The 27,456-nt window shown below is 40.0% G+C and overlaps 1 protein-coding gene across 2 annotated transcripts in view; it reads left to right on the top strand.

Moving 5' to 3' along the window:
* MSRA (methionine sulfoxide reductase A) overlaps window positions 1-27,456 on the top strand; it is a 336,906-nt gene that overhangs the window by 15,157 nt on the left and 294,293 nt on the right. The window contains exon 1 of one of the 2 annotated variants that reach the window (XM_037042192.1): window positions 14,340-14,367. The exons of the other annotated variant lie outside the window; for it this stretch is intronic. Within the exon in view, the coding sequence (XP_036898087.1) occupies window positions 14,355-14,367 (13 nt within the window). The 5' untranslated portion in view covers window positions 14,340-14,354. Of the gene's footprint in view, window positions 1-14,339; window positions 14,368-27,456 lie in introns of those variants that run through there. 2 annotated transcript variants of the gene reach the window in all.

Below are 27,456 nucleotides of genomic sequence, written 5' to 3'. Positions count from 1 at the left end.
TCGCTTATATAAAGCGTGCTGGAAAGCAAAATTCCTGGAGATTCTTTTTCTATTCATGCATGATTTTAAGTCTTTCTTTGTATTGTGCTTACCACTTCCTTTGTTCCCTTCAGAATTAATCTCCTTTTCTCAGAAGCGTATTAACTCGAGCTCTAAGCCCTGCATCTTTTCTTGCACATTTGCACTTGCTTTTTTTTTTCCTCCTTTTTTTCCCCTTTTAAAAGACAGAGAAAGAGAAGGAACATGGAGGCATGCAACATGGTTGCAAATATAGTTACTACTTCTCCTGATAGTCACTTTCTCCATCTGGAGGAAGTTACTTTGGCAACCACGAATCCATCTCTCTGCTACTGAGCTAACTTTATCTTTCCTCATTATTATTTCATTTCTGTGGGATGACTTCTTACAGATTTTTTTAAAATTTGATTTTCCTCTTGAAATTTCTTTGAGACTTTCCCCCCCTATATCTGAATATTTGAAAGCACAGTGGAAGCATACACCAGGTGGTTTGGAAGCAGAACCGTGCTGTGATGGCCTCACGAGCAAAGTTTTTTCCATGTGGGCTACATCGGAACCTTCTTGTTCTTTGGAGACTCTTGGTTCTGTATCAGCCTGCAAGTCTTATCTAAAGGTAAAATTTGTCAATAGCTTCCCCTTCAGGGATGAGTGTCCCCTAATACCGTGTGCCAGGTCTTCCACAGTGGCCATGTAGCAAACCATAGTCCTCTAAACTGTCAGCCTAAAGACAGAAATGGCAAATGGAATGCAGTGTGGAAGCAGGTTGAGGTAGCGTGCTGGGGCAATGCTTGGGCAAGATGTCACAACACAGATTGCAGCAGAAGTAGTGCTGGGGCGCAATAGGGGCAGATACCAGGTCAGCACAGAGGGCGGGGCAGGGTCTGTCAGGGTTGCACAAAGATCCAGGCTGAAGGCAATCCCAGATCACTTTCAGGAAGGGGTTGATCAGGAAGTGTCACGTGAGAACTAGTGAAAACATGGCCAGTGTGCATGAGGCCATGTGGACTCATCTGGCACCCCTCTGGTCATCTGAACCTGGCAGAGCCAACCATATAATGCACTTGCTATTCGGGGCCTCCTGCTCTTGGCTGAAACCTCAGTTCCAAACTGTGGAAATCCAAAGCTATCCTTAAGATTTCTCTAAATTAAACATGCATGTGTATGGGATGTTTCTGTTTTCTTAGTTTCCTTTGCCTCTAGGTTTCTGTATCCTCAGGTACTATCTCCTTTTCGCACTGAATTTAACCATTCTGTTTTCCATAACACAGGTGAGAATGCCCTAGACTTGACTGAAGTTTGGGCAGGAGTGGTAGAGGGTGGGTGGACTGCACATGGCACAGAAAGAAGTGAAAATCCTCCACCAGGTACTCCTGATGCCAAGCACCGCTGGCCAGCCTTTGTTCACGGGTTCTCCCCCATCCTTACCAACTCACGGCAAACACAGCCATGCGCCTCTCAGGCTGCACTTACCTCCCTCCCTGCTCCTCCTCCTTTTCTAAGAAAATTTAAATCTTTTTTCACACAAAACAGATCTAGCACTTCTTCTTGACATGGGTTCTGGCTGATATCCATGCTGCAGGGGCCCCACTTTGTATTTCAAAAACTATTTCAAATCATTTTCTCAGAGATGGTGGATTTTTCCTACATTGACCTAGGAATGAATTTTGTAGTACTGGAGCTTGAACTGGATGCCAAACTAAGAGACAATTGGGGGAGGGGATGGTAATGAGTTACTGGGTTTGCAGGCCCTTCTTTCGACCAGGGGTTATTTGTGACTTCCTTAATCTTGTCACATGATACCTTTTACTCCGCCCACTTCCCACTAAACAGTAACGCCTTTGAAGCCAAGGACTGGTGCAGCTTTTTATCTTATTCCTGGAGCACCCACCTTTGAACATAATAGGTATTCGGTAAATATTTACCAAACAAATACATGTGCTCAGTGTGATATTAATGGATGGCTTAAAAAGTTAATGATCTTCTTTTAAGGAGTTTATAGTATATAGTTAGGAAGACAAAAATAACAAATGAGAGTAACTAAGCCATGAACCTTGTGACTAAGAACAAGAGGGCAAATTTCTCAAGAATTTGGAAATGCTTACCCGTAGTTATATTCTTTGTTGTGTATGAGCATTTAAATAAAATTTGGGCTCCTACCCAACTTATCACTAATTCAGATAAATTTATTTTCTAGATTAAAACATGTGAAGGCATATTTCCAGGGATTTTAGAAGGACACCAAAGATTATAAACTTCAAGGAGACTTCTGGCCAAGATGGAGGCGTAGGTAGACACACTGTGCCTCCTCGCACAACCAAAATAAAGACAACAATTTAGAAACAAAATAACAACCAGAACTGACAGAAAATTGAATTGTATGGAAGTCCAACAACCAAGAAGTTAAAATAGACACATTTATCCAGACCGGTAGGAGGGGTGGAGTCTTATGGCCAGGTAGAGAGGTGTCTCAGCAAAAAACCCAGTGGCTCAGGGCAAACAAGGCAGCAGCTGACAAACCCCGGTGTGCAAGATGGCAGCAGGTGGACCCTGGGTGCCAGGTGCGAACGGGGAGACCCAGCAAGGCGGCAATTGTGAAGTAGGGCACAGCATGAAAACAGCTGGCTGACGAGGTGGTCCCACATTTATGCAGATAAACCAGATGAAACTGGGGAGCGAGACAGACTGTGCAACCCAGGGTCCCTGTGCAGGGAAATAAAGCCTCAAAACACCGATTGAAAACACCTGTGGGGGTTGAGGTGCTGGGAGAGACTCCCAGCCTCACAGGAGAGAGACCCCCGGGGTCCTAGAATGTACACAATCCCACCCATCTGGGAACCAGCACCAGAAGGGCCTAATTTGCTTGTGGGAAGTGACAGAAGGGACTGAAATCTGACAGAGAGTGGAGCAAGTGCCATTGTTCCCTCTCGGACCCCACCCCCACAGACAGTGTCACAACCCAGCAACTGGATTGATGTGCCCTATTGAACACCCAAGGCTCTGCCCCTCATATGTAACAGACATGACAAGGCAAAAAAAAAAATGGCCCAAAAGGAAGAACAGATCAAAGCTCCACAGCAAATACAACTAAGTGTTGGAGAGATAGCCAGCCTATCAGATGCACAGTTCAAAATACTGGTGATCAGGATGCTTACAGAATTGGTTGAATTTGGTTGCAAATTAGATGAAAAAATGAAGGCTATGCTAAGTGAAATAAAGGAAAATGTACAGGGAACCAATAGTGATGGGAAGAAAACTGGGACTCAAGTCAAAGGAGTAGACCAAAAGGAAGAAAGAAACAACCAAACAGAAAGAAATGAAGAAACAAGAATTCAAAAAAATGAGGAGAGGCTTAGGAGCCTCCAGGACACCTTTACATGTTCCGACATCTGAATTATAGGGGTACCAGAAGGGGAAGAAGAACAGCAACAAGTGGAAAAGTCATTTGAACAAATAATAAAGGAGAACTTCCCCAATCTGGCAAAGGAAATAGACTTCCAGGAAGTCCAGGAAGCTCAGAGAGTCCCAAAGAAGTTGGATCCAAGGAGGAACACACCAAGGCACATCATAATTACATTAGCCAAGATTAAAATGAAGGAGAGAATTCTAGAAGCAGCAAGAGATAAGGGGACAGTCACCTACAAAGGAGTGCCCATCAGACTGTCATCTGATTTCTCAAAAGAGACCTCACAGGCAAGAAGGGGCTGGAAAGAAGTATTCCAAGTCATGAAAGGCAAGGACCTATATCCAAGATTGCTCTATCTAGCAAAGCTTTCATTTAGAATGGAAGGGCAGACAAAGTACTTCTCAGGTAAGGTCAAGTTCAAAGAGTTCATCATCACCCAGCCCTTATTCTATGAAATGTTAAAGGGACTTATCTAAGAAAAAGAAGATAAAAAGCATGTAGAGTAAAATGACAGCAAATTCACAATTATTAACAACTGCACCTAAAACAAAAACAAACTAAGCAAACAACTAGAACAGGAACAGAACCACAGAAATGGAGATCCCATGGAGGGTTAGTAATGGGAGTAGGAGGAGGAGAGGGAAAAGGTACAGCAAATAAGTAGCATAGGTGGTAGGTAGAAAATATGGGGGAAGGCAAGAATAGTAGGGGAAATGTAGAAGCTAAAGAACTTATAACACATGGACATGAACTAAAGGAGGAGAATGTGGGTGGGAGAGGTTGTGCAGGGTGGAGGGGAATGAAGGGGGAAAAATGAGACAATTAATAGCATAATCAAAATATATCTTTAAAAAGATGATAAATTTTAGCATCAGCAAATGACAATCTAATTTTAATAAGTTATTTTGAACTTAATACATCTGAAACTCAGGTTAGTTTTATTTTCTGGCTAATTATTTTAGTGGAGAGACATATTTTTGGATATGTGACACATTTGTATTTTTGTAATCTCTTGAGTATTTTAAGGGAAAATTATTTCATATCATTTTGATCTAAATAGAATTTACTCACAATAATGGAGAAATATTTGTTATCAGAGAAATCTACTGATGCTCTCAAAGCTTTTCTCCTGGGAACTAAGAAATTACTTTTTCCAAGAGTAAATCACAAACCTAATTTTTCTGCTGATTTAAGGAGGCCTGAGTGAAGCACCCAATTGGACAGTCCAGATCAGTTATTTTAGTTTTCAGTTTTTGAGTCTTTCTTTCAAAAGCATGCATAGGAAATTTTTGTTGAGGTTTTCTTTTTTTCTTATTCTGACGGTTTTATCTGCTATACTGTTTTTTCCAAACAACAATTTTTGGAAGATTTCAAGTAATAAAAATGATTTTTATTTCTGTGGATTAATGGTATCTGTATTCAAGACATTTTAGACCTGTCAGAAGCTTTGAAATGGCATTGAATGTATTTCATAATTCTAAAGCACTTTATGAGAAGCAGATACCATTCCTAAGTGACTATTTTGAATTTAAAAGAGAAGGTTTAGGTAAAAAAGTAAAGCCAAAGTTTGTCTCTTAAAAGACCCCAAATCCATTTACAAATAAAAGAAGAGACCATGAAGTCAATATTATGTTTCAGAAGTGAAATGTGGCAGAAGTTGGGCAGTACCGGATTCTAAGAGGATCTTGGGTGTTGCATCCACCAACCACGAGAACAAATGTCGGAGACTTTCAGGGGTTCAAAGATGTTACTTTATTGGCCAAGTTTAACCTGCGCAGGGGCGAACTCTCAAAGTGTCCAGAGACATGGTGCCCGCAGGGGCTGCAAACGAGAGTCTCGCCCAGCACTTACATCTAAGGGTTTATATAGAGGCGAACAAACAAGCCTAGCTAAGTCCTTATATGGCAGCAAGCAAGCGTTACACAGAAGCTGACGTGGCGGTTAGCAGTTTGGTGCCTAGCTGGAGAAAAAAAAACTTTTCAAACACTAAGCACATTTCAATCACTTATCTTACCTTAGAGAGAACAGGATGCCTACCTAACACAGAATCTTTGCTTAACCTTATCTCATACTTCTTGTTCTGTTTCCTCCCACTTTTGTAACAAAGGTTACTATTTTCCTTCTCATAAGCCTCTTGGGGCTGGTTCTACTTTTCCTGCTCTCAACATTGTGTAGCCATAACAGGAGTGGAGGGTCAGGGCCCCTGTTTTACCCCCTTCAGTGCTGCTGACTTCTCTCCAGTCTCTTCCCAACTCCTGGAATCTATATCTTCTGGCCCCTTAAGGGCAGTGTTGTGCTCAGCCCTTCTCTTCCCAGGGGTAGGTGCCCCGCCTCGGATTTGAACCTAGCTCCTTCACTACTGGAAGCCCTGCTGGCCAGAAACCTGGGCAGGAGCCCAGCTCTTGCTCCACAGCCTGTTGCTGCCCTCTGCTGCCTGCAGCAAATGGCGATTAACCCTCCAAGCCTGGCTGGCCCACGGGATCTGATGCTTGGGTCATTCCAGAGTCTTGTGGCCCCTCTCGCCTTTAGTTCAGCAAACAAATTAAAGCCGGATAAATCTTCCTGCAGTGTCGTTTCACATGAGAATCAGCTCATTTGTAGTGGTTAGGCCCACAGACTGGAGGCAGACTGCCTGGGTTCGGTTCCAGTGCCGCCGTTTACTAACTGTATGACCTTGGGCAAGTTAGTTAAATTCTGTATACCTTGGTTTCCTAGTCTGAAAAATGGGTTGATAATACCCTTATGAGGAAGGCATTATAATTATCAGGATTAAATGAAGTAAAATGAGAAGTGTTTTGAACAAGGTCTGGCACATAGTAAGTACTAAATAAATATTAGTTACTGTTATACTTACCACCTCCAGTTTAGTAATTTGTGCCTTTTTATTGCATAGTAGTGATAGATGGATCACATATTGCTTCTTCATTCACCTTGCGGTGGGCTTTGGGTTGTTTCCAGTTTGTGGCTGTTAAGGATAATTCTGTGATGAATGTTCATGTGTGAACCTTTGTGTGTGGACATGTATTTTCTTCCAGGTAGACTTAGGGGTGGACTTTCCGGTTCCTGTGGCAAGTGTAAGTTGAACTTTTAAAGAAACTGTCAGACTGCTTACCATATTATGTTCCCAACAGCAATTTAGAGGGTTTCGGTTTGCAGCGTCCTCGCCAACACTTGATATTATCAGTCTTTTTCCTTCCTGGTGGGGGTGAGGGGTGGACCAAGGATGCCTCTTGGATTTTCAGGTTGAGCAATGTTTAGTGCTACCATTCAATGGAGGCTGGAAGAAGGATGGACTTTTTTGAGAGAAATCAAAAGTTCAAGTTTGGGGTGCTTATCAACCATTGGAAGGGACTGTTAAATAGTAGTGGGATATATGAGGTCCCCTGTGTCCTTCCTTTCTTGCTGAATTCATTGAAGAATGGAGTGTGGAGCAGTTGCTTCAGTTTTCCGTGTCTCACAATATGTGTCTGACGGTCTGGACAAATCACATCACTTCTTTTGATGTCAGTCTCCGCATCCATAAAGTAAAATGACCCGTCTTTCTCCAAGGGCTGGTTGAGGAGTAAATGAACTGAAGTATGTGGAAATGCTTATTATCATGGTTATTATTATTAAAGCATGATTGCCTTTTGTTTATTTCATTTTTGTGCTCATGGTGGCTTCTGACCCCATGTTTTATACATAAGTGGTGCTCAGTGAAGCCTGACTTAATAAATAAATGAATGCAGATAAATGACTAAATGTGTAATGGCAGAGAGGGGAGGAGGGAGCAAGAGAGTAGATGTAATTTGGGTGGGCCATCACGATTCCACATGGGAGCTTTGTGGAAAGGTAATTTATCTTTCGTGTTGTGATACCAGGAAGAAACATGGAAAACTCCAAATGGGAAGATATTTAAATAATAACATATCACACGAAGTGTAGTGTTTTGTAAGTGTCTTAGGTATTTTCATAGTAGACTTTAAGCTTCTTGTGAGCTGGGGTGACTTCTAATGTGTCTCTGGATTTTCCTTTGCTTACTGCTTTAAGCATAATGTGAACAAACAAAAGTGTGTAAAATGAATAAGTGTAATTTTAAACTTCTCTCTTTATTCTAATTAAAGTGACATGTGTTTAACTTTTGGTTGGTTGGGAGATGCCCCCTCAGCAGGTTACTTCCTTCCTGTGTTCCTAGGATGTCATGGCCACGCTTCTGTCAGAGCTAATGGATGACCTGTCATTGTAATCACTTATGTACATACCTGCCCCATAATGGCGGGGGCTCCATGTCCCCAGGACATGCCTGCACACTGTGGTTGTTCAGAGAAATATTCTTAGTGGGCAACTGTGTTCAAGACTTAATGAAGAGCTAGGAAAGACCAAATCTGTGCTCTTTGGGGATTCAGAGTATAGGTCTGAAGATCCAAATCGAAGGAAGGAAAGAAAGTGGGGAGATGGTCAAGTAATTCTCTTTCCTCCCATTTTCTATCTTGTTAGATATATTCTTGATGTGGTTAGGGAGTGGATCCTTATTATTGTCATAAATCTCAGATGACAGTATTAACTTGTAAATATTTTGAGAGGGCCACAACCCCAAAAGTTCTTGTCTGGTTAGCTCATGAGGGAGTGCTTTCCTTGAGTTTAAAACAAAGGATTTTAAGCTTTTTTTTTTTTTCAAAGAAAAATTTGTTATTTGAACAAAAATCGTGTGTGAACCCCATACATACAGTTCATAAGAACAGAGAGACTCTAGTTGGTGCAGGGCTGATGCCCTAGAACCTCGCCTGTTCATCATTTTCTGTCTTCTGTCGAGGCCCTGCAGCATTGAGGGGACTGTGGGGTTCCCTGGTAGAAGGTTTGAGAAACCACCGGCTTGGAGGAGGTCTCTGTATGCTTGGCCGCCTGTTTCTCCTGCTATTCTCAGTAGACTTCTTCTGATTCTGTAGAGAAATTTAACCATGCTACCATCTATGACCACTAGCTTTTAGGCTATTTTAAAAGTTCTAAGAGTCCGTCTTTTCTGATTCTACTTTCTGTGTGAAGCTTGACTCAAAAGGTTTTGAGGCTCCCAGTAAACCTGGTAAACAGTGCACGCTGGACGGAAGATGCTTCGTATTTGTGAATGTACCATTGTGAAATTACTGCCCCTCCGGCAGTGTCCTGTGTGGGAACAGAGAGTAGTGTCTGGTCCAAGGAGGGCCTGGCAGAGGGAACCACAGGGGGTTGGAGGAGAGGCAGAGATTGAAGGGTTGAGTCAGATCTGGGCTGGTGCTGAGAAGGCCTTCGTAAGCCTGCTGGAATCAGGGCGCGTGTGAAGGGCAAGGTGAGTCATGGGAAGACATTTGCTAACGTGTAGAGGAGGATGACTGTCAAAATTTTGAATTCATTAAGGCCTGGCAGTTAGGGAGGGAGACAGGGTGACTGAGTGCTTCAAGAAGGGCCTGGCAGTCCAGAAGAGCAGGAATTCTTAGGAATCAGAGCCAAAAGCAGGCCTAAGGGAGTGGTGTTTCAATGGGCCCAGGAATCCTGGAGTTGGCTGGGATAGAACTGAGAAGGCAACACAGTAAGGCATTAGAATTTGCTGGGTGGATTCCTGAAGCAGATTCACGGACAAGGTTTTAGCTCATGTAAGAGGCTAAAGGGCTTTTGTGGGTTTACCTTGGGAAGTAATCAGTTATAAGCCTCGGAAATACCGGAGAGGATGACTGCAACTTTATTTGTATTGATACAATTCTGATATCATAAAAGTCACCATGGTATAGTATAAAATGCAGCAGTTTCAGTATGTCAATAGGGTTGTGCAACTGTCACCGCAAATTCCAGAACATTTTTAGCATTTAAAAGGCACCCCTGTGCCCATTAGCCACTCCCCATTCTCTCTGCCCAGACCCTGGCGTCCACTAATCTATTTTCTCTGTCCATGGATTTGCCTATTCTGGACCCTCCATATAAACACAATCATATAATAATACATGGACTTGTGTCTGACATCTTTCACTTAACATGATTTTTTCAAATGTTCATCCGTGCTAGGGCATGTATCAGTGCTTAATTTTTTATTGATGATTAATAGTTCATTGTATGGACAGACCGCATGTTTACAATTGATGGGCACTTGGATGTTTTTCACTTGGGGGTATTTAATACTGCTACGAACATTTGTGTACAAATTTTGCGTAGACATATGTTTCGATCTACTCTGATAATCTCTGTCTTTTAACTGGTGCATGTGGACCACTGATGTTCACAATGATTAGTAATACAGTTGGAAAAATATCTGCCAGATTTGTTACTGTTTGCTTTTTGTTGCCCTGTTCTTTGTTCCTATTTTTGTCTTCTATTTTTTTGTGGTTTTAATTGAGCACTTTATATGATCCCATTTTTTCTTTCAGTATCAGTTATATTTCTTTTATTTTTACTTTTCTTAATGGTTGCCCTGGAGTTTGCAATATACATTTACAACTAATCAAAATCCATTTTCAAATAACACTGCGTGCAACTTCACACGTAGTTTGAATGCTTTATAATAACAAAGTAATCCTAATTTCTCCCTCTTGCCCCCTGTTTTATGGTTGTCGTTCACTTCACTTATGTATAAGCATTCATAAGTGTTTATACACACACACACACACACACACACACACACAAAGCATATAATTGAGTACATTGCTGCTGTTATTTTTTTAAGGTTTTATCTATTTATTTTTAGAGAGGGGAAGGGAGGGAGAAAGAGAAGGAGAGAAACATCAATGTGTGGTTGCTTCTTGTGTGCCTCCAGCTGGGGACATGGCCAGTAACCCAGGTATGTGCCCTGACTGGGAATCAAACCTGTGATCCTTTGGTTTGCAGGCCAGCACTCAATCCACTGAGCCACACCAACAAGGGCTGCTGTTATTCTGAATAAACTGTTATATGTTAGATTACTTAAAAATAAGAAAAGTAAAACATTTTGTTTTTCCTTCACTTATTCTTTCTTAGTGGTCTTCCTTTCTTTATGCAGATCCAAATTTCTAATCATAGAAAGATACTGGGTTTTGTTTTAAATGCATTTTTGTGTCTGTTGAGAAGATGAAGTGGTTTCTGTCCTTTATTCCATTACTGTGGTATATTACACTGATTGCTTTTTGTATGTTCAAGTAACCTGTATTCCAAGTGAGATAAATCCCACTTGGTCATGGTTTATAATTCTTTTTATATGTTGCTAGATTCAGTTTGCTAGTATTTTTGTGTGGAATTTTTACATCCATATTCATAAGGGATATTGGTCTGTACTTTTGTTGCAGTATGTCTGATTTTATTTATTATTTTTTATTATCTATTTCATTTATTTCCACTCTGGTCTCTATTATTGCTTCATTTGTTATTTAGTTCTCATATATTTGTGATTTTCCTCATCTTTTTTATGCTGGTATTGATTTCTACTTTCATTCCATTGCGATTGGAGACATATTGTGTATGACTTTAATACTTTTAAATTTATTGAGGCTTGTTTTATAGCGTAACATATTTCCTGCTTGGAAAATGTTCTGTGTACGCCTGAGTTCTGTGTACGTTCTTTATACTGTACTGTTGTGTATTCCGTGGATGCAGTTCTGCCATATTCCGTAGACACCTGTTAGGTCTGGTTGCTTTGTAGTATTGTTCAAGTCTTCTGTTTTCTTCCCAATCATCTGTATAGTTGTTCTGTTTATCATTTGAAGTGGAATATTGAGGTCTCCAACTATTCTTGGTAAATTGTCTATTTGTAGAATTGTCTATTTCTTCCTTCAATTATTTCCTTTTTTTGCTTTATGTATTTTGGGGCTCTTTTGTTATGTGTATATATGTTTATAATAGTTGCATCTTCTTGATGAATTGATTCTTTTATCAATGTCAAATGTCATTGTTTGTCTTTAGTAACAATTTTTGCCTTGAAGTCTGTTTTGTCTGATGTTAGTGTAACCACTCCAGTTTTCTTTTGCATAGGGTATACATTTTCATCCTTTTATTTTCAACTTATTTGTATCTTTAAATGTAATGTGTGTCTCTTGCAGATAGTATATAGTTGAATCACTTGTTTTTATTTATTCTGCTGGTTGAATTCTAATTGGAGCTTAAGTTCATTTAATTTTAATGTTAATATTGATAAGGTTGGAGTTACTTCTCTCATTTTCTCTTTCTCTTTGATTTTTTTGTTACTTTGTTCTTTTACTACTGCCTTCTTTTGTGTTAAATAAATATTTTAAAATATTTTTCTGTGGTAACATTTTAATTTCCTGTTTTTTTTAAGTAGTTGCTCTGAGGATTACTTTTATATCTTAATTTGTAACAATCTAATTTAGAATAATACCACTAAATTTCACAAACTTTATTCCAGTGTGGTGTTTTTCCACCTGCCTTTATCCTGCTCCCACAGTTTACATCTTCATACATCGTGTGCCCATTGACACAGATTTATAGTTATTGATTTATGCTCTTGTCTTTCAAATCAGGTAGGAGAAAGAGAGTTACAAACAAAAACATACTTTTATACTATCTTTAATATTTGTGTTTAGAGTTACCTTTATTTGTGCTTTTCATTTCTCCATGTGATTTGTGTTACTAATTTTCCTTTATTTCAACCTGAAAGAGAAATTCCTTTAGTATTTCCGGTAGGGCAGATTTGCTGGCAGTCAGCTCTGTTTTTTCTTGTCTGGGAGTTTGTTCATGTCTCCTTGATTTTTGAAGGAGAGTGTTGCTGTGTTGCTGATATAGAATTCTTGGTGTATTTTTTTTCTTTCTGTACTTTAAATATGTCATCCCACTGCTTTCTGGCCTTTATGGTTTCCAGTGAGCAGTCAGCTGTTAATCTCCTCAAGGCTCCCTGTACAGGAGGAGTCATATCCCTTGTTGCTTTCAAGGTTCCCTATTTTCCTGTAGTTTTCAGTAGTTTTATGATTAAGTTGTAAGCCCACTGTCATCCTGCCTGTGTTTCACCATCTCTTTTTGAAAGGGTAGCACAGAACATTTTTGTTAGTGGTTTCATTCAACCCTTATAGATCTCTGTAGCATTTCTCTGATCTGTCAAATTTATGATTTAGTCATGTATGGTTTTAGTTTTCATCATTATGTTTCCTAGCTTTAGAAAGTGAAATTTGTGTTATCCATTGCCGTAATTCATTTACCTACCAGATTTGTTGAGCACTCACATAAGAAAGCTCCGTGCAAGACTTGATTTTCTTAGGTAAGTGACAGATGGTTCTACCTGTGAGGATGACACATTTGGTTGGTAGAGGACACAAACTCAACTAACTACCATTCAATGGAATGAAGGTATACTGAGTATAGACAGAGTGTTTTTGGAGCGCAGAGGAGGCAGTTACTTGTCTTTATATTTGATAGGTAAGCAAACTGAAGAATATATCGATTGAGCAATTTGAGACCATGAGGTTACATACTGTAGAAAGACAGGGCCAAAGACTAGACCCTACTATTCTGGGTTCTTTTTATGAAACAATGATGATTATAGAGTATGGCTATTCTGCATTTTCAAGCATTGAAGGTAAACGTGATTTCTTAAATGGAATGGCTGAAAATGATTTGGCAGAAGTTGATGCTATTTGTGCCAGGATTTGCCTACTGTCCTCGGTTTCCCGTTTTCAAATGTATTAATTGATCTGCAAAGGACAGAAGCACAGATCGGCTATTGTGCTTCAAAAGATGCACATGCTACAAATAAAAATAAACAGTATTTATTTATATTTATTAGACTGTACTAGTATGAATTTAGTAAAATGACTATGTTGAAAATTGAGGTTCAAAATATTAAAATAGACTTAATTTTATTAAGTCTACCCTGTGTTTTCTTTTCCTCTTAATTGATATTTATGTCTTGAGAAGAATTCTTTTCCCCCTTTACCTCCAGTAAAATTTTGGATAGGTTGGGTTTATAAATCAGAGTTCCCTCAATAATAGGAATTGCTGATCAATCAGAACTGTGTTCTTTTCCCACAGAGTAAAGCATTACTTATTTGGGTATGGAGTTTTAATTTTATTCTGTATGCCTCTTTTTCTCTTCTCCCATGATTCTTTGCACCAGGGCAAGAGAAAGCAAGGCTTATAAAAAGAAATACAGTATGTGGTGCTTATTAAAGTTACATACTCCTCAGAGGAGAATTTTGATTTACTGCAGGTTGTGTGTATGTCGCATATGGACATTTCTAGGGAACAGATTCCTTATTGCCGAACAGTGAATGGCTTCTAGCAGCCCATTATTGCTCCGCGAACATGTTAGTAATGATTATGAAAGGTAGGATACCATGAAATCTGTAAGGTGATTTGGCAGAAGTCGATGCTGTTGGTGCCAGGATTTCGCTACCGTACCACAGTTTCCTGTTTTCAAATGTATTAATTGATCCGCAAAGGACATCTTTTGGAGACAAGAATTCAGACAGACTGGCACAGGCTGGACCTCCGCCAAGACTGCTCGGAAGGTTGCCATACTGGGAGCAAAGAGTGAGAGAGAAAGAGAGAGAGAGAGGGAGAGAGAGAGGCAGAGGGAGAGCTGAGGAAAGAAAAAAAGGCAAGACTTGGCACAGCTCAGTCAAATCAGCTTCTTTTGTCTGCTTTCTCGGCTTGAGCTTCAGGAAAGAAAACCGTCCTGGGGTACAGAAAAACTCAGAACTTTTTGGTTTTCAAACTTAGAAGGCTTTTTAAGTCTCTTGGGCTATTTGAAAGTGTTGGTACATTCAATGACGTTTGGTCACCAGTATTAAGGGAAATAAAAGCCTTTTTCAAAATGAAGCTTCCACAGTGTCCATGCATTTGGGAAATACTGTACTTGATTTTTTGCATGTATGATTATACCATGAGAGACAGGATTAATAGAGAAGATGGCAAGGCAAATTTCTAATTAGAGAGAATATTAATTTTCTACAAAATAAAGTTTGTTCATCAATACAAACCTGCTTTCAAATCAAATCAGACATCCTTCGGAATGTGTTCAGAACGTAAGTTTTTAGATTTTATTTACTTTTTTCCCATTTGTAAGACATTCACTTTTCAAGGAGCCTTTCTAAGATTTTATGCAACCCAGCCAGGAAGTTAGAGTAAAAGTTGTTTTATCCATGTGTTTAAGAAAACGTTTTCTTAAAGCAACAGCTTTTATTTCTGCTGCTTCATGCTATCCTAAACTACATCCCCCCGCAATGAGTGACAACACCGAAGACCAGAAAGGCACGCTGAAGACACTCGACTTCGCTTGAAGGGCAAACGAGAAATGTGAGCTTGGTCATTATTTGTGTGTGTGTGTCTTTGCTCCGAACCAGTTTTTGGAGGTGGGTGGGGAGGTGGGTGGGGAGGTGTCTATGTCTAAAAGATGTGTGCGATTAGGGAATTCTCATTGTGAGAAGGAAATGATAAAAGGTAATTTTTATGATGTTGGCAGAAATGGCTGGGAATGGTAGGGAATAGACATTTAAATCTTTGGGCTAAGAAAGAATAAGCTGTCTTTGAAGTATTTGGAGAAAAATTCTATTATTTTTAGTTGATTAGATTGTATAATTAAACGATTACTCTAGCTTGGCTCTTTCAAAATGTTTTCAGTAGAAGGAAAATCTAGAAAGGTCATCGATTTTCTTTTCAATATTACCCAGTATTTTATTTACATTTGCACTTTATATCTAATTTCTTAACAATAATATTTCCTGTTAGGCCTGGTTATGGTCGGACTGTAATAGCTGTCCTCTTAAAAATCAGCATTATTCCAGGACAGGTTTGTTGTAAGACACGTTGTGTGTTTGTTTGTTTGTTTGTTTTTGTGGGCCACCCTCATTGTCACAAGTCCTCTGTTTCTAGGGAAGAGAGTTTGAGTTGTGGTAGGTTATGATTTCCTGTGATAGTATATTTTTATTTTATTTTCTACACTAAGAGATAGAGGAAGATCGTATCCATTCACTTAAGTGCTGATCATTCTGGGCAATAGAAAAGACTGCTCCAGGATCTGTGCCTTTGTTTCGAGTGTGCAATTGTGGAGTAATTAATTCTTTCACAATTTGTTTGTGTTTATAGCTTTATATTGTAGCGTGCTTTAAGTAATCCATTTTTGAAATGTTTTTTATAGGATTATAATGGCATATCAGCAATTTTGAGAGTGGCATTTAATATACAAATACAATTAAAAATATCTGGAAAGGTATTTGCGCAGTTCATCTCAAGTATTTCCTTCAACTTTTTTACTAATCAACATTTTGATCTTTCATAAAACGAAGTCACTTAATGGTCATTTGCTGCCAAAACGACGCCCTTTGTTCTATAAGCTTCTGTGTACACCACCTCGTTGGTCCTCCTAAAATGGACGCCAAGACATAAAAGGCATGCTGATGGGCACGGGGAAGGAGGTGGGTGTGTGGCTACTGTCTTCCTTTTTGAGCTGATCACAGGACCGTTTGTGCCTATACTAAACACCAGCAGTATGGGACGCAAACAAGAAAGTTCAATTAGTAAATTAAATTACACCTACATTTTAATACTGACGGTCTTATTACCGATTTATATTTAATTTACTTCTTAAACAGGTTTGCTAAACATGCAGCTTCTTTAGTTTATTTAGAACCATTTGCCCTTAGAGTGAAAATTATTTGCTAGCTTATTGCCTAACTTCTTTGCAGCGAATTCAGTAAGAGTAAACATATTTTTTTACATATTCAGGCTATTTTATGTCTCATTATTTTCTGATAGTGTAATAAAAAATAAGTGAATTTAAAAACAGATGTCAGAACAAACCTTTAGAAATAATACGTATTTTGATACTGGTGAAGCTACATTTTGTAGTGTTTATCAGACCTAAGGTTTGATAATAAATATTGGCTGTAACACCCAATAAAGTTTCTTACCAATGTATTCTCTCTGGCCTATGTGTCACATATCTTGAAATGAAAAAAGTCCCATGGTAAGACCCTCATCAAGTGGGTGTAACAGACACTCCGTTGTGCAACGCTTTTTCAGAGGTATGTGTAAGAAGTTGTGTTCATTCCATTTTCAAACACATACATTTAGACTTAACAGAATGCATTTTTCTTTACTTTTAGACTTNTCTCATTATTTTCTGATAGTGTAATAAAAAATAAGTGAATTTAAAAACAGATGTCAGAACAAACCTTTAGAAATAATACGTATTTTGATACTGGTGAAGCTACATTTTGTAGTGTTTATCAGACCTAAGGTTTGATAATAAATATCGGCTGTAACACCCAATAAAGTTTCTTACCAATGTATTCTCTCTGGCCTATGTGTCACATATCTTGAAATGAAAAAAGTCCTATGGTAAGACCCTCATCAAGTGGGTGTAACAGACACTCCGTCGTGCAACGCTTTTTCAGAGGTATGTGTAAGAAGTTGTGTTCATTCCATTTTCAAACACATACATTTAGACTTAACAGAATGCATTTTTCTTTACTTTTAAACTTTTTACTTTTCAAACACGTTGACATTTAGGTCATTAATTATTTTCATGTTAGTTTTAATATTCCAAGTCTTATTTTCGAGTATGTAACTACTAGGTGGTATGATTGTAAATGAACTCTATCTCAGTGTATATTCATTGCAGTTTGAATTATATAATATTTTGAAGTAAAATGATTAAGACAGAAATGAATTACTATTTAACTGCTACTTGATACCTATTATTAAGTCCCATTTAGACCTACATACCTGAACCTACAAGCACATAATTCTATAAACTAATGCAAACCTCCCAGGAGGCCTTAGCCTAGCATTTTATAATTATTCACTCACTTATTCATTTAAACGACTGTTTATTGCGGCCCCGTTTGAGTGTGCTGGTATTTTATTGACAGAGTTATTTTGTGTAACAGGGAGGAAAGCCACGTACATGGACGGCAGAGGGAATAAGATTTCAGGTAGATGAATAAAAGCCTAGATAGGAAAGAGCACTATTGCAATAATATTTATTTCGGTAGGTTAAAGTATGTTAACTTTTACTGCACAGCGTACGCATTACCGAGTGTTATAACAAATAAGGCATTAGTTGTAGCCCATACACCTATAAAATTTTGTTTAACCATTATTTGGGTTGCTGCATTTTTAAAAAGCTTCAGTTGTTGAAGTCTTCTGACCTGTGAAATGAAAAATTCTTGGTGTGAGGAAGAAATTTAACAGGGAAGACTGAACCACTGCTCACATTCTAGATTTGACGTATGTCAAGGTTGGTGTCGTTGACCCTTCGGAGATATGCCACAATGTGAGAACAAAAGGCCTGTTTATGAGGAATTTTTTTTCTTTCCTTTGTTTTCCTTTGTGAGAAAAAAGAAGAAGAGGCCAATCCCATGCCAGTGAGGCAGCATGGCCCTTAGAAAGTAAGTTTGCTAGGGGAAGTGTATTTTAAATGAACCAATCAGTTCACTTTTGGTAATCTCCAATGTTTTGTTTCATTTAGCTTTTTTCCTAACACAAGAGTTACAGGCGTAATACAGATGAGCCTAGATGTAAATGAACATTTAACTTGTTTACTCCATGTGCTTATTCTTTAATATAAAAAGAATGTATACATTCAGATTCTGAAGAGGCAATGAAAGTCACATGAGCCAGGGAGGCGAGCCTGGAAGCTGTTGTGGGGCCCAGGCCTGTCGTGTCATAGCTGAGAAATGTTTCAGCCGTAGGAATAGACCGCTGAAGCAATTCAGCAGATGTTCCCAGAGCAGGCCGCTCTGTGCTAGGCACTGTGCTGGATGTAGGTAGGGGGTATGAAGATATAATTTCAGCCCGTAAGGAACTCAGAGGACAATTGGAGGTGGCAGGAGAAAGGATAAGAATAACTGATACATTTCAGTTTACCTGTTACCTCACTTAATCCTAACAACAGTGCCCAGCATAGGAACTGGAACATAATGGCCACCCTATAAAGGTTCCTTGAAGGGATAAACCAAGTTGTGAACCAGCTGTTCTCTTCTTGGGTCTCATTTGATCAAGAGAACTTTTCCCCTCATGGTTGACAAAGAGCATCATGCTTGCTTTTATCTCGAATCTTTTTGCTGGTGATCGGTTTAGATAGGGCACAGACTAGGGCCACTTTCTTTGTGACCAAATTAGAATCCCTCCAGCCGGCTATTGGGGATGATAAAAAATAAGGACTACAATGGCCATGACAATGACCCATTCCTCCCACAGCTGGCCCCCTATGGTCTTGCATTTCCCAAAGGATCCCCAAAGGATCCCAGAGCTGTATCTTAGTGCTTGGTGGTGTGGTCTAAGCAGGGAGCAGACCAGTGGATTGTCTAGCAAGGTCAAAGTCTTTCTTATGAGCATGGGAAGAATGCTGAGGGGATTTAGGGGGCGGGGTGGGGAAACAGGGGAGGGAGAGAGAGGAAAAGAGAGAGAGATGTTAAGGAAAACTGTGGAGAGGTGAGAGTACTGTCCAATCAATAACTTCACTAAGAGTGCAGAGAAGTGTGGGATCTTGGGGTTACACTGGTGTGTCAGAAGCAGCCAGCACTGAGTGTTTCTGGGTTTCTGGGGCCAGTTCACATGACCAGCATCTGTCTAAGTCTTTCTCCATGGGTGTTTCGAGAACCAGGAGAGGGAGGGCCAGAGTCAGGACCATTGTGTACTATTGGGTACCAAGGACATGTGGGGCTTAAATTAAGTCTCCAGTTGCTTCCTCAAGCCCTGTGCCTTGGTCTGCTAGAGGAAAGTCTAAAGTCACCATGGGTGTGAGTGATGGCCCTGGAGAGACTGGGCAGGGGCTGAGTCTAGTTTGGAACTGGAATAGAAGCAATGGAAGGTCAGAGGGCGCGGGGAAGGGGAGGAGCAGCATTCCAGTATGTGACCATGGGTTCAGGTGGGGTTAGGAGAAGTTCTCCGGAGAGTTCCAGAGAATGTGGTGAAACGGGGAGAGGTGAGTGTGTAGTTGTGGTCAAGTGAAAGAAAAGGTGCGGAGAATACAGAAGTCAGGAGTTTATTCTGAAACCCAACAGACTGTGGCTAATATCACTGCTGTAGGGCATGTCTTCGTTTGGCCACTGGTTGTGCTAAGATCATTTTATTTCTCTAAAGCAAGTGTAGAAAAGGAAAAAAAGTTACCTGTTTGTGTTCTGTATCCGCAATGTGGTAAGTATTACAATTTTCTGTTTTATAGTTAAGAATCTTGATGCTCTGTAATGAGAATACGCCTGAGGTGTGTGGACAACATTTTGGTATTAGAGTTTTAGTGCTGGAAGAACTAGTCCCTCTGTAGTGATGACATCTTTTCATCTCACATGTCAGTGCCATCTGTATCTTTTCCCACCAGTCTCTGTAAGTTATTTTCCCTTACTTGAAAACTCAATTGGATTGTTCTCAGAGACTCAGGAGTGCTCTATTCTAGTGCTTTTGAAACAAATCATCCCTTACCATCAGTGGGTACAGAGAATGGGATGCAGAGTTTCACCTACCTCAGTCTGAATTTTGACTTCAGTTTTAACTGACTGAACTTGGCCAAGTGCATAATCCCCGTCTCCTCATGTGTAAAACAGAGATCATCTTCTCAAAGGCTCTGGGGAGAAGAAATAAGAAAATACATACAAAGCTCTTAGCATAGTGCCTGGTACCTAGTAAGTACTCAATAAATGGTAGATATTGTTATTTTTTAAATTAAAAATTAAAATAATTGTGGCAGAAATACATTTAAAATGGTTCCCATTTTAACCATTTATAAGTGTATAGCTCAATATCACTAAGGACATATATTTATATTGTGTGTCTGTCACTATCATCCAGCCACAGAAATCCTTTCACCTTGCACAACTGAAACTCGACCCACTAAACAACTTCCCATCCCCTCTTCTCCTAGTCTTGGCAGCTGCAGTTCTGCTTTCTGCCTCTGTGAGTCTGACGGCGCTGTGTGCCTCCTGTGCTCCGAATCATGCCCTCGAGGTTCGTCCACGTTGTAGCGTGCATCAGAACGTCCTTCCTTTTTAAGGCTGAATAATATTCCCTGCATGTATCTTTCCCATTTTTTTTGCCCCTGTGTCTCTGTGGGGAGTTGGGTTGTTTCCCCTTTTGACTGTTGTGGATAAAGCTGCTCGGAGCACAGGGCATATACCCAGTAGTAGGGTTGCTGGGTTAATAGGCGGTGTTAGCATTCATAGCTGGTTACATTTTTGAAAAACTTCTTATAAGCTGAAATTCTGTACTTTCCAGCCTAGATAATGGTATAATAAATGCGAGATCATAGACTTGATGAAAGTTTGTTCGGTCTGCCTTTTTGTGGAAATAACCTAAACAGCACATTTATTATCGCTAGGTTATTTTACACAATGGAGTTTTTCATGTTAATCAGGGCAATAAACTAGTCACTCATGAAGTAGTATTTATGGATTGTGTAATGGAATAGTCGTAGTCTATTTTTAACACTAAGTGGTTTCTTAGCATTCTTCCTGTTTCTGGTTTGGAGAACTTTCTTTTGTCGTTCTTTTAGGGTAGGTCTATTGGCCACAAGCCTCTAAGTTTTCCTTCATCTGACAGTGTGTTGATTTTCCTTTTTTCCTGAAGGATATTTTTGCTGGATATAGAATTGTGGGCTGACAGTTCCTTTTTAAAAGCATTTGAAAAATGTTGTGCCACTCCCTTCTGCCTCTGTGGTTTCTTATGAGAAAGCTTATTCCAACTGTTTTTTTCTTCTGGGTCAGATGTTTCTCTCCCAGCGCTTTCAGAATCTTTGCTTTAGTTTTCAGAGTTTATGATACATCTTGGTGTGGATTTTTTTGGACTTATTCTGGGGTTTAGTCAGCTTCTTGAGTATGTAAGTTTATATCCTTTGCCAAATTTGCAAAGTTTTCAGCCATAATTTCTTTTAGTACTTTTAAAGGCCTGCCTGACTTCTCCTTTCCTTCCAGAACTTGGATGACGTGAATGATAGATCTTTTTGTATAGTCCTACATGTTCTTGACACTGATCATTAAAAAAAAAATTTTTATTGTTCAGACTGGGTAATTTCTGTTGTTCCTATCTTCAGGCTCAGTGATTCCTTCCTCTGTCTTCTCAGCTAATGAGTTTTAATTTCAGCTATCACATTTTATCTGCTACTTTTTTGCTGATACTTTCTATTTTTTTCACTTGTTTCATATGTGTTCATAATTGCTTATTGAAACATTTTTATGATGAATGTTTTAAAAACCCTTGTCAGATAATTCCAACATCTGTGCATCCTGGTATTGGCATTAGCCAATTGCCTTTTCTTGTTCAAGTTGAGATTTTCCTTGTCCTTGTCATGACAAGCGATTTTGATTATATCCTGGACATTTTGGTAATTATGTTACAAGATTGGGTCTCATTTAAATCTTCTGTTTTAACAGCCCTCCTCTGACATCTGCCCGCAGGGAAAATGGGAGCACTCCCTTGTCACTGTAAGGTGGGGTGGAAGCCCAAGCTCCTCCTCCGCCTTTATGTGCAGCCTGGGGTGGGAGCGAAGTTCAGGTTCCTTTTAGGCAACACCGTTATTTTTAGTTTTGTAGTTGGTAAAATAACCTGGAAAGTTCCCGATCTGTGTGTTCTTTACACATATACTGTTGGTGCTACTTGTGTCTAACAACTTACTTAATGAGAGTCAGGTTCTCAAATTCGGGACTGAACCTTCTCTAATCACCAGCTCCCCTAAGGTTAGTGTGGGTTTACCATTGGCCCCTTGAAGAAAAGATTTTAGGTGAAGAAATAAGATTGCATTTTCTATTTTACTAGCTTTGAAATTTTATTTTTAAAAGGAGGTAAAGGCCTGCCTGTGCCAGGTTTCCGTTTTCTCCATCAACCACAGGTGGGTCTAATGCTACAGAGGAGGTGGTTTTAGTGCATCTGTTCTTCTGTGGGCGGACAGTTAGGTTTCTGCCCGGTGCTGCCCCTGCTGCGATGGCCAGCCTAGATGCCTTCCACACATATATTGTGATCTCTAGAGGGATTACCTAGAAATGGTCAATTTCTGAGGTGCCACCTGGGTCAGCCGTACTCAACAATGCCCAAGTATTCTTCAAAGCATCTGCACCTGTCTCCATTCCTGCACTAGGGTGGTAAAGTTCTCATCCAAGTTCTCATATCCTGACATCTTCTGCATCTTCCACAATACTGGGTAGTGTTAGACTTAGAAAAATTTCATAAATCTGGTGGACAACAGATATTTATTTTGCTATTACTTTTATTTGTGCACCTGCTTACTTAGTAAGATCTGGCATCTTTTTCTATTGACAACTTTGATTTCCTTTTCTGTACATTGTCTATTCATATACACATTTTTCTTCACTTATTTTTCTTTTGCTTTGTCTTATTCTTATTAATTTACAGTATATTTTATATACCAGTCCTTTATTATATGGATTGAAAGTATTTTCTCAATCTTTGGTTTGTTTTTTTTTTCATTAACCTTTGAAATAAACTGTGGTGTAGTTTGTAAAATTGGAATGCTTTCAGTTTTTATTTTCAAAGATTTTAGTGACAATACTTATAATTCATTTTTTTGGTTGTGGCAGAGAGGACTAGTGGGGCTAATATTTCCTCATACCAGAATTCCCCCCCCCCCTTAATTAATATCCTAGAGGATTAAGTTTCTTATTTTCCATACAGACTTTTGGAAAGCTTTGTTAGATTTTTAGTTCCTGAGCACCAATTATCGACTTAATGACTTGTGCCAAGTCTGTTTTGTCATTCGCAGAGCCGGGTGCACAGCACACCAGTAACACGGGCGCATTCCCATTGTGTCAGCAGCGTGACCGAATAAGAATTCTTAGGCCCTTAGACTGTTCTGTTGATCTGATTACGGTGATTTCTATACAGTGAATAATCTCAATGCAGTGGGCACTTTCTCCTTTCCCTACCCAGTCGTCTTGCTAACAAAATAACTTAATTGAGAACTTCAAACTGTTGGGGCAAGTGGAATGGAGTTGTGGCTGAGGCTCCTTGTGTATCTTTTGTTGTGCAATCAAGTAGCACTTATTCACCAACTTTTCTCAGCTGTCCAGCCCAAACAAAACCCACCTAATCTCCCAAATCACTTTGCAAAACAAAAGAACATGGAAGATTACAGAAACGAGGAGGACTGTGGCGGATGCTGGATAGTGTACGTGCAGCCCTCCCTCTCCTTTCCCAGCTACCTACTATTTGTGTGTGACTGCGTTAATTGTTATGCTTGTGTATCTGTTGTAAAGTCTGAGTGCGACCCTATGCTCTCTTCACGGTGCCAGGCACTGCTGCCTGCGGGATGACAGTTTGTCGTAACCACGGGTAAAGCTTCAGGTGGAAACTCATAACCCATGGAAGACTGGACTTGCAAATCCAAACCTGTAGGGCAAACCTCCTGGTCTGGATTTCGCAGACCTGCCCCTCTTAAGGGCAGCAGCCCCGTGCTTTGCTCAATGCACGTTTGTCTTGTTATACCTCCTCGCTCTCTAGTGCAGTGAATGAACTTCCCAACTGCTCAGAAGGAAACCAGCTAGATGTCTTCTCATAGGCTGAGCTTGATAAGTCTTTCTTCTTCCAGTTACTGAATTCTTCCCTGGAATCAGCATTTGGCACCAGTTACTCTCTCTGTACCACTCCTCCACTGTTTAAAAATGCTATGGTAGCCCTGGCTGGTGTAGCTCAGTGGATTGAGGGCGGGCCTGTGAACCACACGATCGAGGTTCGATTCCCAGTCAGGGCACATGCCTGGGTTGCAGGCCAGTTCCCAGCAGGGGACTCACAAGAGGCAACCATACATTGATATTTCTCTCCTTCTCTCCTTTTCTCTAAAGATAAATAAATAAATAAATCTTAAAAAATGCTATGGAAAACTTTAATAAAGAACATGTGAAAATATGACTGTCATTTATTTAATTACACACTGTTTTCTGTTAAGTAAGTTACTGTATCTCTCTTTCTCTCATGTACACGAACACACACGCACACACACATTTCAGGTGAGAAAATCGAGGCTCAGAGAGGTGAAGTACCTGGACTAGTTAGTGATAACACTAGCGCTAAAATCAAGTCTTCTTCCTCTAAATCCCTGTTCGTCCCCTTATTTGGCATTTGTTCACTGTGTGATGGGGTCAGTGGGAGAAGAGCGAGCTGGCACTGTGTACTTAGGTAAATCCTCTGCCATCCATTCATTAATTCATCCAAGCAATCAGCCCATAATTTTAAAAAATATCTGAGGGTGTATGAGAGCTACGTGATGAGGGTGCAGTGATGGACAAAACACAAACACCACTCGCCTTCGTGGGACTTGCATTGTAGTGGTGAGGAAAGACCACGAACGAGTAAGTGCAACGCTGTGTAATGATGGGTATGCCAGGGGAAGAGGGTCCTGGTTTAACAAGCTTCCTTTCCGTCTTCAACACAGAGGGAGAATAAGCATGATGTATTTAGATAATATGGACCTCTTGGGATGTGAGACTCCGCTGATTTTTATTTAAGTTTGAAATATTTATTTTCCTACTACATTTAGTATTAGTCAAATCACTAGGGCTAAATAGTACAGATTTTTATGTGGAGATTTTATATAGGAGATTCTTCATCTACTTATAGAAATCTTCAAGTATTTTCTTTGAAATCAGTCTTGATTGTTCTGTTTTTTTTAAAGTTATTTTTCAATTACAGTTTACATTTAATATATTTTGTATTAGTTACAGCATAGTGGCTAGGCAGTCATATACTTTACAAAGTGTTTGCCCTAATAGTTCCAGTACTCTATTTTAGAAATACAATACCAAGCATAGAACCATAAGATAAACAAAAACTCTAGAATTATAGAATCTTAGACATTTAGTTTGCCTCTTTGTAGCCTAAGCAGTGGGAATCTCCTTTCTTAGCTTACTGAGAATGAAGCAGATTCTAGACTCTCTGCTTCTATGCTGAATAGTACCTAGCAACGAAGTACATGATGAATTATTTACTGTGTCTCTGACTCGTAACATTCTCCACACTTAATCTTCTACCTGGATTCCTTTTAAAGCTTTGGAATAAACAGATCAGTGGAAATGAGCTTTGTTTGGCTATTTCTGAGTGTAAGTGTTAGGAAAAAAAAAAGAAAACCACAAAACCCTAAAATGCAGTTTAAATAAAGAAAAACGAATTTTACTTTCAAGAGAGCTTTTGCCATTTTTTAAATGCTTATTCTCCTTCAGAGAGCTCATTATTGCGCAGAGGGTGACAGCAGTTTACTGTGGTGAATGCGCCTTGTCCGGACCAGGGGGTGAGTTAGAGTGACGAGGGAGGCCAGAGGGGCCGGCCGAACTGCACCTGAATTGCCCCCAATAGCTGCCAAGCTATTCTGCTCTTTAAAGTGCCCCCAGAGAACATCCCTAATCGCCTCTAGTTTCCCCTTTCGGTGGTTAATAACCTTTGCTGTCAGGAAATTCTTCTTGTGTTTAACCCAGTTTTCCCTCGCCACAGTTCAGTCCTATTTCTCTTGTTGTCCTTGGTGGCGACGGAAAAGCTGGTCATTATCTTCTTGATAATATCCTTAATGTTCTTGAAGGGCATTGGAAGTTCTCCCTTGCCCTACACTTCCCCCACTGAAAGGAACATACTCCTTTTCTTCCTTCTCCACCCCCATTCTCAAGGGTACTGTTAGGAAATAGAATCTCTGACATTTTGCTCTTAAGTACCTGATCCGAGTATTCACAGCAAGGCTTTCTTGAGGCGTCCATCGGTTTCATTTGTACTCAAAGGGCAAGTTTCTTTTGTCACTCCCCTTGCTGTTGGTTTGTTCAGCTTTGCTGCCGCTGCTGGGCTGCAGTGACTCTCGGTGTGAGTGCCGCTGCACAGGCCGAAGGGACGTGAGGAGGGGTTCCCGGCGGCTCGGGAAGGGCCCGAATACCTCTTGCCATGAATGGCACTTGTGCTGGTGTTTGAGGTGGGCCTGCTGGTTTCTCTCGCCCATGAATTCATTTTTTTCTGAATTACGGTTTTGGTACATTTAGGATTTCCATTGACCTCATCCTCTGAAAGATATGGTGTGGCATCGGTGCTCTTGATTTCATTTTATCAATGCCACAAAGGAAGCTGGGACATAGAAGCTTTGCCCCAGAAGTGATGGGTGGACATGTCTGCGTCCCATCAGACTTCCGCACGATCCTCACGAGGGGGCGTGATTGACCTGTGTGTCTCCCCAGCACTTCTCAGAGATGCTTGACCCGTTCTAAACAAACCTTAATGACTGTTGGTTGGTCGTCAAATGAGGTGCTGGGAAATTTACTTCATTTTTTCTTTTTTTTTCGGTTTCTGTCTCCTCACTTCTTTCACCTAAACAAGAAAGCAGCTCAGAGCTTTTGCCTGGCTGCCAGTGCGGGCAGCCCTCCCACCTCGGCTGCCAAGCTTTTAGCAGATGAAATAAAATTCTATTTATAACTGGCCTCTGATGGGTTTTCTCCCTACCTGTGGTACTGCTCCATCGGCAGGTGTACTGAACAGATGGAGAGGGGTTTTAATTTTTTCAGTTCAATTAGATAAACTCTCCAGTACATTCCCTTTCTCACTTCAGTTTCTTCCTCTTGGCATTAAAATTGTTGAGCATAGCAAAACACAAATTAAGACCAGGAGATAAAGTGCTTATAGAGTGTGCCTTTAATATAAATACTTTGGCAAAGGAGCCACATTTGACATCAAATGATATATCCATTTTAACCCTTTTCTCCCTAGCACTTAATTTTAATGTTATTTAAATTAATATTTTCAGTGCTAAAATATATAAATGCTTTCTTTTTTCTTATGATGTATTTTTTGCATTTGAACTGACACATATTGGAACTACCCTAGTTTTGAAGAAAAAGTTTGTCTCTGGTAGTAGTTCAGAGCATATTATGGAGAATTTTTTTTTAAATATTTTATTTATTTATCTTTAGAGGGGAAGGGAAGGAGAGAGGGAGAGAAACATCAATGTATGGTTGCTTCTCATGCATCCCCTGCTGGGAACTGGCCCCTGCTGGGAACTGGCCTGCAACCCAGGCATGTGCCCTGACTGGGAATCGAACTGCGATCGTGTGGTTCGCAGGCCCGCGCTCAATCCACTGAGCTACACCAGCCAGGGCTTGGAGAATTTTAATGAGGAGCTGAAATCATCAATTCCATGAAGCTCA

The sequence above is a fragment of the Sturnira hondurensis genome, unplaced genomic scaffold (genome assembly GCF_014824575.4).
Source record: "Sturnira hondurensis isolate 20B ecotype Veracruz unplaced genomic scaffold, ASM1482457v3 Scaffold0003693, whole genome shotgun sequence".
NCBI lineage: Eukaryota > Metazoa > Chordata > Mammalia > Chiroptera > Phyllostomidae > Sturnira > Sturnira hondurensis.
The sequence above is the reverse complement of the archived record's forward strand: the minus strand, read 5'-3'. Positions and strand labels throughout refer to the sequence as shown.